Genomic DNA, 17,462 nt, shown 5'->3' on the forward strand with positions numbered 1-17,462 from the left:
CCGATGTGTATGCATGTCGCGGTGAAGATGACGACGATGGTGATGCTGATTTATAACCATGATGATGTCATCGATTGTTCGCCGCTCTGATATGGATGCTGCTAGAGATGAAGCTGAATATGATGATGATGATGCACGTCATGCTCTAGCTACAAAGCTATATATATATATACACAATTGCCAAAAGTCCCTTCTAAATACGAAATTGAAATCCCAGTAATGTAACAACAGCTGCCACCTTTCTATAAATGTGTAAACTGTTCGCGCCGCTTCTTCGTGACCACATGAGACGCACACAGAATGTTGACGATGCCAACAAGTCTACCTCTGCTGCCTTTCACAACACAAACATGCAAACTTTAGGCAGTACAGCGCGCTAACCACTGGCCCACCGCTCCGTTCTCGATCTCATGTTGTGAATACAAAACAGACATGTCACGCTAACGAACGTAAGGCCAATTTGTCTCGCCGACTCAAGACAAACACGCAGAGTGTGTTTAAATCAAGTTTGGGGTGATGGTGATGGTAGTTGTAGTGATGACAGTGAAGTTGATTATGATGATGATGACGCCAGTGAAGGCAGTGATGATGAAGATTGATGGTGGTGGTATGTGATGGTAGTGGTGTGGTAATGATGAGGATAATGATAGGGGCGGTTGTGGGAATTCGTATGATTCTGTCTTGAAAGTGGCGATCGTGGTGATGATGGTAGTAGTAGTGGTGGTGATTGTGGCGAAGCTGCCGGTGATGCTGATGATGTTTCGCGCTACTTGGTGATCATCAGCAGTGGCACTACCTTATCAACAACACTGAACAAATGCCGCTGGTCTAGCAGCGTGTTACTGCTCCGAGCAATCCCGTCCACAGCGCTCAGCGTCAGCGCAATGCAACTCAAGACAACAACGTGAAGCCATACTTGAGAGACACACACACCACCATCATCACACACCATCACATACACCACCACCATCATTTACACACACCACCATCACTTACACACCATCACACACATCATCACTATCACACACACCACCACCATCACACACATCACCACGATCACACACACCACCACACACACCACCAACACCAACACACACACACCATCACACACATCATCACCATCGCATACACCATCACATACACCATCACCACCACACACACACACACCATCACACACACCATCACACACCACCACTATCACACATACCATCACACACACCATCACCACCATACACACCACCATACACACCATCACCACACACACCACCATACACACCATCACCACACACACCACCATCACACACCACCACCACCACACGCTCCATCATACACCACCACCATCACACACAAGTGTGACACACACACCATGACCACACACAGGTGTGACACACACACACACACAGCTGTGACACACACACAGGTGACACACACACAGGTGACACACACACACGTGACACACACACACGTGTGACACACACACGTGTGACACACGTGTGACACACACACAGCTGTGACACACACACAGCTGTGACGCACACACACAAGTGTGACGCACACACACACAGCTGTGACACACACACACAGGTGACACACACACACAAGTGTGACACACAGACACAAGTGTGACACACACACACGTGTCACACACACACGTGACACACACACAGCTGTGACACACACACACACGTGACACACACATAGATCTGACACACACACAAAGTGTGACACACACACCGGTGTGACACACACACGTGACACACACACAGGTGTGACACACACAAACAGGTGACACACACACAAACAGGTGACACACACAAAGTGTGACACACACACGTGACACACACACACGTGACACACACACACGTGACACACACACAGCTGTGACACACACACAAAGTGTGACACACACACAGCTGTGACACACACACACACGTGACACACACACACACGTGACACACACATAGATCTGACACACACACAAAGTGTGACACACACACCGGTGTGACACACACACGTGACACACACACAGGTGTGACACACACAAAGTGTGACACACACACGTGACACACACACAGGTGTGACACACACAAAGTGTGACACACACATACAGGTGACACACACAAAGTGTGACACACACACGTGACACACACACACACACAGCTGTGACACACACACACTTACCGATTGGAAGAGCAGAGAGAAGGCGACAATAGCGAACGTCAATCTACGTGAAGATGATGAGGTCCTCATGGTTGCTGCTGCTGCTGCTTTCACGCTACGACGATGTCTCCTTTCTGCTGCTGCTGCCGATGATGATGTCGATGACCAAGTACGAGGAGGAGAGGTCCGTACGGACGATCTCTACTCAAGTCGAGACTCGTGGAGTCGCGCGAAATTCACCACAACTCTCTCCTCTCTCCTCGCTGGCGACTTCTGCTGCTGATGATGATGATGCTGCTGATGATTATTTCGCTACTGCTGCTGCTGCGGCTGAAGCTGCTGCTGCTTCGATCGCTCGTGTTGGATCCGGTTCTACCAGATCCGGGTGTTGGGTGCTTCCTGCTGCTGCTGCTCAAAAGAAAGACTGCGAAAGAAAGAAAATAATTAAAGAACTTTAACCCCCCCCCACCACTCTACAAACTCGGTGCGACACATAAATAAGTTGCTCAGCAGCGCCCCGAGTCGCCGAGAGGCAGCGTCTCCCCACCCCACCTCCTCCTCCCCCCTGCCGACTCAACGCAGAAGATCCCCCGTAGATTCGCGATCTTCCACCGCAGCTCGCGGTTCATCCCTTGCAAGTTGCAACCGCGACCCGCTGCGCAAAGCCGTGGACAGCGGGAGACGCGGGCGATGGCTGATGGTGCGCATAATGGGAAATTAGGAATACATCAACACGTATCCGGTAGTAGGCGGTGGTGGTGCGACCGTGTGGTCATCCAGGACAGAGGCCGTAACAACGTCGGAACGATGCCAATGACACGATGCACAACTATACGATGGAGACATCGCGGCGACGATGATGATGAAGAGGCACCACTCTGCTACTCGTAACGCGGTGATCTGCTGGCTTGCTAACCGCCTCAATGCGACATTGTCGACTTTGCTCTGCGTGGACATCATCAGCCGGCGTACGACACAGAAGATGAAGCAGACAGAGATGTGTCACCCTCCCTGCCACTCGGCACGGTCAAGCAGCAGCAGCAGCAACAGCCTCCTCCATGCAGTCTCCAACCCCGCATTGCCTCCCATCGCTCTGAGCCTCTCTGTTTACGCGGTGATAAAGAAGGGCCATTGCCCGAAACGTCGTCTGTTGCGTATATTTAAAAATAATAATTTTAAAGCCACGGTGTTTCATTGACGAATGCGTTGAGATTTGTTCTAGATGTGAAGCTTTCGTGACTGCAAGGATTCATACTCTTAGGTTTTTTCGGTAAAGTCACGTATGTAAAAAATAAATAATAATAAAAAAAATCATATAAATAAAATAATAAATCGCTAAATAATTATAATTTTTTAATTTCTATTATTATTTCTATTATTTTTATTATTTATTTTTTACCTACGTGACTTTACCGAAAAAACCTAAGAGTTTGAGATTTGTTGTTAATCGTACTGAGTTTGTGCGTGACTGACAACGCAGCAGCAGCAGCAGTCACCGATATTGACGCAGTTTAGTTCGGGTGTCGAGTTGAGTTTGTTTGAGGTTGAGAACTCCAGAGACCAGGTGATCATCGATTCCCAATTGCAAGGGGTGGCCTGGGTCACTTAATTGACATTTGAACGTCTGTGGAGAAAAAAGCTTTATAGCTCATCGGATTCCTCCGGGGTAAAAAGTTTTCTGATTTTGACACAAGAAAAACAAATAATGTAACGTAGGGCACTGAAGCAGGACTTTATCGTCGTGATAATCGTCAATGTCATCGATTACCCTCGCGATTATCGGTTCGAGAATTATGATCATCATTATCAGCCATGGTCAATCCGCTGCTGGGTGGATGGCTCTGCGATGTGCCGATCAACGGAGCCACCCTCTGCGCGAGCTGAATTCATCGCTCCATCTCCTCCACAGCTGTCCCCTCGAACCCGTTCCGTTCTTTGGCTGTGACTCCTTCAACAGCCTCTACCACGAGCCATCATCAGCAGCCCTTCTCTTCATCACAACATCTCCCACTGAAATCTAACTTCTCGCATCTGTAAACACGTTATCCAATCGACGTTCCTCTTTAACGCTACATTGTAGTTCAAAACCTAGAATAAAGACGGTAACTGTTGAACAAGTTTCTGTCTAAATCATTATTTGGAAAACAAATATTTACAATCCACTGATGGATCAACGCCCCCCCCCCTCCCCAAAGCCATGTAGATCATGGTTGGTTTGTTTGACCATACTTCACCACTCTGGCCAGTGTAGGTTTGTGAAGTGGTTTAGATACTAATTCTCTACTGGGGTCCGATGGGCCGTCCATAAATGACGTCACGCACCTAGAGGGGGGGGAGGGGTCAGACATTTGTGACGATGTGTGACGAGGGGGGGGTTGGGAAACGTGACATCACATCAAAATGCGCAACTTTAAATAAATATAGACAACACATTCTACTTAATTAAATAGACTTTTTAAATAAATGTTTTCTCCTACAACATCAGAGTGCAGCGTCACATTAAATACGCACTACAATGACAATAGTTTAAAGCGATTTGAGGCATGTTTAATTGCGGGGGGGGGGGGGCAAAGCTTTGTGACATCATATTTGAGGGGGGTCTAACTTTTTGTGACGCCGTGTGACGAAGGGGGGGGGGTCAAAAATCGTCCAAAATCGCGTGACGTCATTTATGGACGGCCCCATAGCCGTGGCGCAGAATCGAACTCAGACGGCCGACTTCACGGGCTGCCGACTACGCCGTCTGTAGCTGGTGACAGTGTTCACATTTGTCCAGAGTACACGGAGCAAGCGCGCCCTTGACTCACAGAGGAGACGGGGAGATGAAATCTGCTCGTGGACACGTGCTGAACGGAGCGTTCCAACCGCAGTAGATTTCCCTGATTGTCCTCAAGCCCGAGTTCCGAGTCCCACTCCCGGCCGCCGTCAGGGACGAATATCTGAACCGGTGCCCGGCCTTCCCTCCCATGGGGTCGACTCAGTCATAAATGATGACTGTACCCGAATGGTGCGATGTTGTTAAAGAAAAACATCAGTAGTAATAGGTTTTTACCCTTTCAACTGGTACAAAAACTGACACCTTTATACAAGGCATCATGTTTCCAATAACCACAACACAAGCAGTCAAAATGCAAACAAAAAGACACAACTCTGATGATGATAATGATATGAAACTGTCCTTGAAGTTGATTCGTCCACACCTGAGACAGCTTTCTTAGAGCCTAGTCTCCATTGGTGTTGGACCAGATGACGCCAAAAGGCGTACAACTCAAAAACAGCGCACTATCAGAGTATTGAGAGCACGGGGTAAGCATTTACACTATGAGACCTCCTTTTTTTGTACCAGTTGTTTTTGTTTAGTTTTTGTACCAGTTGAAAGGGTAAAAACCTATTACTATATTTTGCCACTGGTAAAGGAGATGTCTCATAGTGTAAAAACATCAGTACTGGGGAGAGACAAAGGCGGCCCGGCCGTGACGCTGCCCACCCACCCCTCGTGTGCCACCGTGCCTGCACGCCCATTACAGGTTGCCACTTACTCGCTTGACAGCACTTGCCCCAACAGTCGGTTAAGGCTACACTGTAGTAGGGGCTTCTTTGTCTTTGTTAGATTGAGACGAGGCAAAGGCGTTGGCAGCTGGCCTGCGTGCAGCAGTGGAACTCACACGAATCTCTAAACAACGTGTACAGGAGAGCGTCATGACATCTTGGGATTCATGCCTTTCTCGATTGTCCCTGTAAAGCGATGGGTTTATTGTGGGTTTTTTATGACACGTTAATGACATTGTAATCAAACTTCATTGCTTTTATTACGACCTCTGTAGGCACGTCTCTTGTATGTTTATATTACTAACAAAAATCTGATGCCATTAAACTGGTATAGACTCTGAAACGGCTTCCGATCAGTTATTAAACGATGATAGTCCCGAGTCAGAAGCAAGGACCTTCAAAGATACGATCATAAATACCGAATATGATTGATTTAAAAAGCCACTCCGGAAAGTAAGACGCACATAACACTTGTGCACGGTAATAGGGTTTTTACCCTTTCAACTGGTACAAAAACTGACACCTTTATACAAGGCATCATGTTTGCAATAACCACAACACAAGCAGTCAAAATGCAAACAAAAATAAACAACAACCAAAAGAAAAACTCTTTGTTTGCATTTTGACTGCTTGTGTTGTAGTTATTGCAAACATGATGCCTTGTATAAAGGTGTCAGTTTTTATACCAGTTGAAAGGGTAAACACGTATTACTATATTTTGCCACTGGTAAAGGAGGTCTCGTAGTGTACTTATGCATGGTGTCAATAAAGTTATACAAACGTGTTCACACACATACACACGGCTACCAGATTATAAGACGCACCTCAAAACGTTTGTTTTAAAATACAGGGGCTAAAGTGCGTCTTGTAATTCCGGAGAATGCATCACATTAATACGTAAATAAATTGCAGCCAATCTCAATCCACTGCTGGACGAAGGCATCGCCGCCCCGTGTCGGTCACTGTGAGTGTCTGACCACACTTCATCATCCTCTGGCGAAGGACCCGAGGACGATCTTTGCCGACGATCCGAGCCACGAACCGGGGCCGGGGTAGATCGCGCGGAGCGCTAACCGCAGCGCCACCGCTCCGTACCAACAAATGTTGTCCTTCTTCGATTCGCTTCGTGTGTGTGCGTGCGTGTCTCGATCTGAAAGTTGCAATGACAATTCCTCTGTTGACATACACACAGGCACGCGCGCGCGGGGTGCGTTCATACGTTTCCAGGTCACTTGTAATGCAAGCGCCAGGATATATGAACAGATTTAATGTTGGGAGCAAATGTGTAATTTGTTACGATGCAAACGCGCGCGTGTGTTAATCATTAACATGACTGTAGCTTACGAGAGCCGCGTTCCCATTTGTCACATTCCATCGAGTGTAGGGCTATGTCTCTCTCTCTCTTTGTGTCTCGGTGTCTGGGTCTGTGCGCGCGCGCGTGTGTGTGTGTACGTCAGTGTACGGCTCTGTGTCTGTCCCCTGTATGTGTCTGGGATTGTGTGTGTATGGTGGTGTGTGTGGCTGTGTGTATGTTGCTGGTGTAGCTGTTAGCGCGCTGGGCTATGCACCTGGCGACCCGGGTTCGATTCTCGCTCACGGCCAACACCATTGACGATTATCTGAACCGGTCCTGGGCCTCCCCTAGGTAAACTCAGCCTTAAATGAGTACCTGGTGCGGTGTGTAAACGTCGCCACCGGGGAGACAAAGGCGGCCGGGCGTGGTGCCGGTCACCCACCCGCGGACGTGCTATGCCGGCCTTCATAGGTGCTCGCGAACAGCACTTGCCCCAATAGTATAAGCCTATAAGGGGGATCTTTGTCTTTGTCTCGCTGTGTCCCTCTGTAATTGTCAGTGTCTGTCCGTATCCCTCTCCGTGTGTCTCCATCTCTCTCCATATGTGTATCTATCTCTCTCCGTTATGCATGCATGCATGCAAGAAGTTCTTTGTACTTAAACATCTCTCTGGTCAACAGCCGCGTCAACGTCCAGCGAGACAGACCACACGCGCTATAACATGTGCAGCATGGCAGCGTGTACTTAAACACCTGTCCCAAAATACGACGTCTCTATTCATAGCTCCGTGAGCACGTGCTGCACCTATAGAGGAATGTCCGACTGCATTTGGGGGGGCCAGCGTGCAAGGTGGCGCTCATGCCCGCTCAGCTCACACAGGACACACGCACGGTTCGAGTTCGACTACGACCAGCGGCTTTTCTTCTTGACCTGGAGTGCGGGGGAGGGATGCGAGACGTGGCCAGATTTTTGTTGTTGTTGTCGATGGTTACATAATCGGAAACACAAATAAAGCACTTTGTTTCATCAAGCCCCTGTGTATTTAATAACGTTGTACACTTGTTTTGTTAACGGTTGAGAAACCCGAGGGGTGCAAGGCTGCGGTGAAGGTGAAGAACCGCTGCTGGCTATCAAACAACGTTGCTCGCGCGGTTTGTTGCTGGTCGTTTGACTGCGGTCTCTCGCAGTCGCCGCACGTGACCGCATTGTCCCGAGTGACGTAATGTTGACGTGTCATGTCCCGGCAAGACGCGAAGATTATCGCCCCCCCGCCCCCCCCCCCCACAGAACAGCTCAATTAACAAAGGGGACGTCCCGGGAAAACCGGGACAGGTTTCTCAAGTTGCAAGCGTATTGTTGTTGAACCAGGTGAGAAGTCTAAAGAGACCAGGATAAAGTCCTCATTTGCAAGAGTGACCTGGGGCATGAGTCTGTCAGTAGGGGAGGAGGGGGTGATTGCTGTGTATAAAGTCGTCCCCGTTGAGTTATTTGCGGGGTAATTGTCAATTAGAATTTTTTTGAAATTTGGCAAAAGGTGGCAACTCTACCAGCAGTCGGGGAATTCATACGGGGCAGTGAAGTGTGAAACTGCAACAGGAATCCCTCTGGCTCATCGAGTCCCCTGCCTTCATCTAGCAGCGGAGAGATCGTGGCTGACGATGATGAATGACGCATCGGTGTACTCGGGGTAAGGCTTTGCCGCGGTGGTTCGTGGCTGTGTCGCGCGTTCTCCTCGACTGAGTTCGATTCCCGAACGCGGCTAACATCAGTGGCGAGCGGTGGTAATCTGAACCGGTCCAAATCCCCTCCCCCCCTTCCCACTGTTCACCAAACTCGCACTGACCAGTTCGGTGAAGTATGGTCAAACAAGCCCCATGAACGAAGCCCTCGTCCAACGGTGGATTCGTCAACTTTTATTTATCCGGTAAATCTTCCCCGGACGGTCCTGCGTTTGAGATGCTTGGGCCAATTCCATGATCACGGAGTGTTTGTTCAGCTGGGGTTTACGAATGCATGGCGTGGGATACCCCCTCGTGTGTGCTGGGGCTTTCTCCGCGTTCTCCGCTATCCTGCCACGTGAAGTACAAAACATTCGGTGGTGGAATCCATCCCAGTGCAGCAACAAGTTCCTGAAACAAAAAAAAACCCCACCACCCATTCTCTTGAGACTCATTAACACTTTCCTCTGAAAACTAATGCACACAGGTGAGCTCACTGTTGTAGTAATTTTGGTCACCAACTCGAACTGAATGTTGGAATCGCAGTTTTCATCCAACACATTCATCATCAGCCACGATCGATCCGCTGCTGAATAAGGTCTCCCCGAAGCCGTTGGTGTCACCTGACCTCGCCATCGCCTCCTTGCTTCTGACCCCTACCGTAGCGGGCAACTTGATGCGTGGTGAAAGGTTAAAGCGCAGCCCTGCAAGTGCATGCTCACGCCACTGCTTGCGGAAGGGCCTCTAGAAATCCCGTCGAGGAGGAAGCCGAAGAGCTTCACTACTCATCGGATTCCTCGAGTCTAAAAACAACGATTCCGATTCTTGGTCATATTCTTCCACGTTTGGTCGAGGCGTCGTGGAAGAGGGAGGTTGGAACTCCCACATTTGACCCCACCGCACGCGGCGGCCTGCCGTACGACCAACTGCGGCTGGGGACCGGCTCGGGGGGGGGGGGGGGGGTTGAGGGGCGTGCCCCGTTGTGTCAACCGTCACCAGTTGTAGCTGCAGTGCAGACAAGTCTGGCTGTCGCCTGATGATGCTAGTTGTAATTACTGGCGAAACGTCGTACTCGGATTGTAAATGCGGTGGATTTGTTCTCCAACACACCGGTGTTGTTGTACTAGTGACGAATTGGCCACGTTCTGTTTACGTGACAAACCTTACTAATTGTCTGTGTCGGGTGGTGGCGGGATTAACGACACATTTTCGCGATCTTGTAAAAAAAACAATGCTCTGGACAGCGCCACTGATTGCATAAATTGGTGCTGGGCAGGCCTGAGCTAAATTGTGGGTAGCTTGCGACATCTCGTGGCCACGGTGCAACATTGATGTTGAACTACAATTATACATCGAGATGGATGAGCCAGACGATCGCGTCTGGAGTAGCGGGAGTGGTGAATCGCTGTGATGATGATGATGCCTCCGTCATATAGAGGGCGCTGTGGGTATATTTGTGAATGTGTGGTTCTGTGTGTGCATCTATAGATCTCTATGTGAATCGATGGGTCTCTGTGTGAGTGGTTCTGCATGTGAATCTGAAGGTCTGTGTGAGTCTATGGGTCTCAGCGTAACTCTATGGATCTCTATGTGAGTCGATGGGTCTCTGTGTGAGTGGTTCTGCGTGTGAATTTGTAGGTCATCGGCGGCGTGGTGTATTCCGCAAATATGCCCGACTGTGAGGGCGGGCACAAGCCGGCGTGAGTAGGTTAAACGTTGAGTTGTATAAGGTCATCACGGGGTGACCAGCCCCTCCACTCCTCACCCAGCCCCACCCCTCCCACCCCCCACCCAGCCCCACCCTCCACACCCAGCCCCTCCCCTCTCCACCCAGCCCCACCCCTCCCATTTTTGGATGCACGACGGACGGACGGACACAATAATCCCCTGTGGGCTGGTGTAACCAGGAGGTTCCTACCACTATAAAAACCGCCTGCACGTCCCCCTCTCGTGACTCGCACCCAGGCGGGGATGTCGATCCCAGGCCTCGACCCTTCGCACCGAACCCCCGGCCCGCTGTTGCTGCTGCTGTTGCTACTGCTGCTGTTCATGCTGTTGCTGCTGTTGATGCTGCTTGCTGCTGCTGTTGCTGCTACTGTTGCTGCTGTTGATGCTGCTTGATGCTGCTTGCTGCTGCTGTTGCTGCTACTGTTGCTGTTGCTGCTGTTGCTGCTACTGTTGCTGTTGCTGCTGTTGTTGCTGCTGTTGCTGCTACTGTTGCTGCTGTTGCTGTTTCCGCGGAGTTTTTTTTATTCCCCCTTGGCACAGTTCGCCTTGTTTGCTCAAACGGACCCATCCAATTTGGGCCACCAATTAAACTTTAGCGATAGCATTTGGGGGCAGGAGAACTGTGACCTCACCACCGAGGTCTCGGCGTCTGCTGTAGAGACGACGCGCGGGGTGGGGGGGAGATATACGGGGGGAGGAGCGGTGGCGCAGTGATTAGCGCACTCGCGCTGTTAACTCGGCGTCAATTGGGGTTGATTCCTGCCTCCGATTACCATGAGTGGTGAGTGAAAGGATGCCAGGGGCGCGACTGAGGATATATCTTCTAGGAGGCACTGAAGCAACTCACGACACTCACATTTTCACACTTATACCAAAACTCACACACACACAAAACTCACATACACCAAAACTCACACACACACCATACTCACACACACACACCAAACTCTCACACACACACCAAACTCACACACGCACAAAACTCACACACACACACCAAGGCCACCCCACAGAGACGATCACCCCTCTCTGTTACCTGTGTTGCTCTCGCTATGTATCTTGGTGATATCTGTCTGCTAATATGTCTGTCTATAGTTTTCTGGTTAGAATTTATGTCGCTATTTCATTGTACCTGATGATGATTGCTTGTGTTGCAATCGAAACGTCGTATTCTATTATTTAATTTAATGTATTATTTTATCTTTAGACGTGACTTAACCGAAAGAACCAAATAATAATTCCTGCAGTCACGAAAGTTCTAAAATTAAGATTACACACACCAAAACTCACACACTCACACACACACCAAACTCACACACACCAAACTCACACACACCAAACTCACACACACACACACCAAACTCACATACTCAACCCAAACTCACACACACACACACCAAAACTCATACACCAAAACTCACACACACACCAAAACTCATACACACCAAAACTCACACTCACACCAAACTCACACACACACCAAAACTCACACTCACCAAAACTCACACTTACACCAAACTCACACACACACCAAAACTCACACTTACACCAAAACTCACACCCTCACACACACCAAAACGCACACACAAAACTCACACACACAAAAACTCACACACACGCACACCAAAACCGACACCAAAATGTACAACCGCCGTTCGCAACCAAGCACGGGTGACGTCACCACGACGATTGTGCCAGGCTGGGTGCATCTTGAAGCCACGTGGAGTGTTGAAGTCTCGCTGCTGGCAGGAGGTCACGTGATAGACCCAGGGACCATGGGCGCTGCGGTGGCGAGGTGCTACCTACCTCGGGCGGTGTCAAGGAGGTCATGGATTCGATCGCGACCATGACGCCTGCTGTATATTCGAAGTTTGCGGTGTCTCTCTCCCTGTGGTCGCGTGGATTTTTCTCCGGGTCCCCCAGTTTTTCCCCCCTCCACATTTAGAATCAGCAACACGCGTTTAGAGTCATTGGCTGCTGTACATTTCCACTTGATAAGCCACTTGGCTGGGTTATCACTTGTGGCCAGGGTCGCTTCTGAAAAAGAGCTAAGCAGCTCAGTGGGCGCTTACCTGGTAAAATAAAAGTTAATAGTTTAGAGAGAATGTACACACCTACACACAGGTACACCAAAACTCACGCTCACTCCAAAACTCTGAGTCGCGTGCTACTGCTGCGGCTGCTCCTCTTTCTGTGTCTCGATGTCATGCGTTCTTGCAAGGGGTCCAATTAATCAATCAGCCGCTCCAGGTCACAGGACCAACAGCAAACCGGGCCAGCAAACTCGACGTCGCTAGGCTGTGTGAAACATGACGCGTGAAAGCGTGGCGTTTCTCGCTCTGACACACTCCCTCACCCTCTCTCTCCCCTCTCCCTTGCTCCCTTATCCTTCTCCGTGCACTCTCCCCCATCTCCACGTCGCACCGTCGCACACATCCCTAACCCTGAACCTCCTTCCACCTCCACACACACACCCACACCTACACACACCTATACATATACACTCACACACGCGTACACACTCACACACGCCCACACGTAAACACACCCACACACGTACACACCCACACGTACACACACCCACACATACACACACACCCACAGACACCCACCCATACGTACACACACACACACCCACCCACACGCACACACACTCACACATACCCACACACACCCACACGTACACATCCATACACACCCACACATACACACCCACACATACACACACACTCACACACACCAACCTATACACACCCACACACTCACCCACACACACACCCACACACCCACACACTCACCCACACACCCACACATACCCACACACTCACACACACACCCACACACACCCACACACCCACACATACACCCACACACACCTACACACTCATATACACACCCACACACACACCCACACATACACACCCACCCACACACACCCTCACACACACCCACCCACACACACACCCACTCACACACACACATACACACACTCACACACACATATCCACACACACCCACAAAAAAGACAAATATCCCCCGTATAGCCTGAACAGACTGTAGGGGCGAGTGCTGTTAGCGAGCACCTATGAAGGCCGGAACGGTACACGAGGGGGTGGGTGGCCAGCACCACGCCCGACCGCCTTTGTCTCCCTCGTGGCGATGTTTACACACCGCACCAGGTACTCATTTAAGGCTGAGTTGACCTAGGGGAGGCCCAGGACCGGTTCAGATAATCGTCACTGGTGTTAGCCATGAGCGGGAATCGAACCCGGGTCGCCAGGTTCATAGCGCAGCGCGCTAACCGCTACACTACCGCTCCCCACACACACTCACACCCACACCCACACACCCCCACACACATACTCACCCACACACACACCCACACACACACACCCACTCACACATACCCACACACACACACACACCCACACACCCACACACACCCAGACTTACACACGCCCACACACACCCCCACACACTCACACCCACACACCCACACACATACACACTCACACACATACACACTCACACATACACACTCACGCACACACATACACACTCACACATACTCACCCACACACACCCGCCGCCTCCTCTCTCCACGATCGCCGCGGTAACAACTCACAACACTGGGCACGGACGAGGGCGCCACTTACAAGTTGCCAGGGGTGGTCTGGGGGGTGAGAGGGGGGCAGGGGGGGGGAGGAGGGGGGGGGGGGCAGAGGTTGGGGGTGGGGGGCGCAGAGAAAAGGAGAGAGCCAGAAGAGTTGTGTGTTTGTCGAGCAGCTCAGAGGAGGTAGCGGAGGAGAGGAAGCCGAGACGATCAGCCATCGACAAGTGGCGCAGCTCCGAATAATTCGTTCGCGTTTCGTGAAAACAGCTTCTCTCTCTCGCGTAGATCATCAGAGGGGGTAGAGAGCTGATTAGAGGGATTTCGAGAGAGAGAGCTATATGTACAATTAGAGAGATAATTGGATGTAAAATTTGCAAATTATTGAGACGAAAAAAACACAGCATCCTGCTGCAGACGTGTGCGTGGCATCGTTCCGATCTGCTGGAAATTCCATCAACAGCAAAACAAATCGCTGTAAATTAAGTGAAGAGCGGCATCTCGTTGCGGTATAGACACAGCGAGAGAGACAGAGAGAGACACAGAGACAGAGAGAGACAGAGTGGACAGATAGAGACAGAGAGACACAGCGAGAGACACACACAGCGAGAGAGACAGAGAGAGACAGAGAGACACAGCGAGAGAGACAGAGATACACAGAGAGAGAGAGACACAGCGAGTGAGACAGAGACAGACAGAGACAGAGAGAGACAGACAGAGACAGAGAGACACAGAGAGAGAGACAGATAGAGATAGAGTGACAGACAGAGACAGAGAGACACAGAGAGAGAGACAGAGAGAGATAGAGTGACAGACAGAGACAGAGAGACACAGAGAGAGAGACAGATAGAGATAGAGTGACAGACAGAGACAGAGAGACACAGAGAGAGAGACAGAGAGAGATAGAGTGACAGACAGAGATAGAGAGACACAGAGAGAGAGAGACAGAGACAAAGAGAGACACAGCGAGAGAGACAGAGAGAGCCACACAGCGAGAGAGACAGAGACACAGCGAGACAGAGACACAGCGAGACAGAGACACAGCGAGACAGAGACAGCCTGAGAGAGACACAGAGAGAGAGACAGAGAGAGAGACTGAGAGAGAGACAGACAGACAGAGATCTCCTCCGGGAAGTCGGACGCCTCCTCGTGTAGCCGACAGAACGGGCATCACCATCATCATCGTCGCCTTCTCACAGGAGGCGCTGCTACCCGTGGAGTCGGGGTCCCTTCTCGAGGCAACTTTCGCGTTGAGAGGGCAGCGACCCAGAGGGGCCAGCGACCCAGAGGGGGCAGCCGCACAGAAGCAGCAGCAGCAGCGTCGTCCTCCTCCTCCTCGTCGTCGTCGTCATGGGCTGCGCGAGCAGCAAATCGACCCGAGTCGCCGGCGCGCAGGAGAACGGAGAGGGCTGCAGCCAGAGCCGTCGTGAGGAGCACGAGAAAGGCGAGTCCCCGGGGTCACGGGGACGATGAACCACTGCGCTGCGTAGATTGCAAATTCGTTGTGTGTCCTCACGACTTGTGGAACGTCTCCCGTTGTGTCCAGCCTTGATGTCCCCCTCCCCACCCGCCGCACCTCCGATTAGCGCGGTTGAATACGTACGGTGCGAAAGAAGTTCAACACGTGTACATGCATAGCTGCCATCATAGCCTGCACCATAGATGGCTACAGACACCACGATAGCCAATGTTGGTGGCTACAGCAATTTCCGTGACCAGCGTGCATAGCTATAGACACTGCCATCGCTAATGTTCATAGCTACAGCTTCTGCCATAGCCGACATGCACAGCAACAGATATTGCCATAGCCGACATGCACAGCAACAGATATTGCCATAGCCGACATAAACAGCAACAGATATTGCCATAGCCGACATGCACAGCAACAGATATTGCCATAGCCGACATACACAGCAACATATATTGCCATAGCCGACATGCACAGCAACAGATATTGCCATAGCCGACATGCACAGCAACAGATATTGCCATAGCCGACATGCACAGCCACAGCTTCTGCCATAGCCGACATACACAGCAACAGCTTCTGCCATAGCCGACATGCACAGCTACAGATATTGCCATAGCCGACATACACAGCAACAGATATTGCCATAGCCGACATGCACAGCCACAGCTCCTGCCATAGCCGACATACACAGCAACAGCTTCTGCCATAGCCGACATGCACAGCAACAGATATTGCCATAGCCGACATGCACAGCAACAGATATTGCCATAGCCGACATGCACAGCAACAGATATTGCCATAGCCGACATGCACAGCAACAGATATTGCCATAGCCGACATACACAGCAACAGATATAGCCATAGCCGACACACAGCAACAGATATTGCCATAGCCGACATACACAGCAACAGATATTGCCATAGCCGACATGCACAGCAACAGATATTGCCATAGCCGACATACACAGCAACAGATATTGCCATAGCCGACATGCACAGCAATAGATATTGCCATAGCCGACATGCACAGCAACAGATATTGCCATAGCCGACATGCACAGCAACAGATATTGCCATAGCCGACATGCACAGCAACAGATATTGCCATAGCCGACATGCACAGCAACAGATATTGCCATAGCCGACATGCACAGCAACAGATATTGCCATAGCCGACATGCACAGCAACAGATATTGCCATAGCCGACATGCACAACAACAGATATTGCCATAGCCGACATGCACAGCAACAGATATTGCCATAGCCGACATGCACAGCAACAGATATTGCCATAGCCGACATGCACAGCAACAGATATTGCCATAGCCGACATGCACAGCAACAGATATTGCCATAGCCGACATACACAGCAACAGATATTGCCATAGCCGACATGCACAGCAACAGATATTGCCATAGCCGACATGCACAGCAACAGATATTGCCATAGCCGACATGCACAACAACAGATATTGCCATAGCCGACATGCACAGCAACAGATATTGCCATAGCCGACATACACAGCAACAGCTCCTGCCATAGCCGACATACACAGCAACAGCTCCTGCCATAGCCGACATACACAGCAACAGCTCATACCATAGCCGACACGCACAGCTACAGCGACTAACATAGCCAACATGAATATGTAGGTCTGTAGCTACCGTGGTAAAAGTGCTGTGTGTCTTTATGGTAAACGTGCTGTGTGTCTCTATGGTAAAAGTGCTGTGTGTCTCTATGGTAAAAGTGCTGTGTGTCTCTATGGTAAACGTGCTGTGTCTATGGTAAACGTGCTGTGTGTCTCTATGGTAAACGTGCTGTGTGTCTCTATGGTAAACGTGCTGTGTCTATGGTAAAGGTGCTGTGTGTCTCTATGGTAAAAGTGCTGTGTGTCTCTATGGTAAAAGTCGCTGTGTTTCTGTCTCTCGGC

General features: G+C 50.4%; 1 protein-coding gene across 2 annotated transcripts in view; it reads right to left on the reverse strand.

Moving 5' to 3' along the window:
- LOC133353204 (syndecan-2-B-like) overlaps positions 1 to 2,582 on the reverse strand; it is a 36,988-nt gene extending 34,406 nt beyond the window's left edge. Inside the window, exon 1 of one of the 2 annotated variants that reach the window (XM_061569260.1) lies at positions 2,182 to 2,582. In XM_061569260.1, coding sequence (XP_061425244.1) covers positions 2,182 to 2,250 — 69 coding nt within the window. In that variant the 5' untranslated portion in view covers positions 2,251 to 2,582. The remainder of the gene's footprint in view (positions 1 to 2,181) is intronic. The other variant, XM_061569259.1, reaches the window with a different exon arrangement.
- Positions 2,583 to 17,462: the final 14,880 nt, after the last annotated feature.

Source organism: Lethenteron reissneri, chromosome 43 (assembly GCF_015708825.2).
Source record: "Lethenteron reissneri isolate LAM-NWPU_2019-01 chromosome 43, ASM1570882v1, whole genome shotgun sequence".
NCBI classification, from domain to species: domain Eukaryota; kingdom Metazoa; phylum Chordata; class Hyperoartia; order Petromyzontiformes; family Petromyzontidae; genus Lethenteron; species Lethenteron reissneri.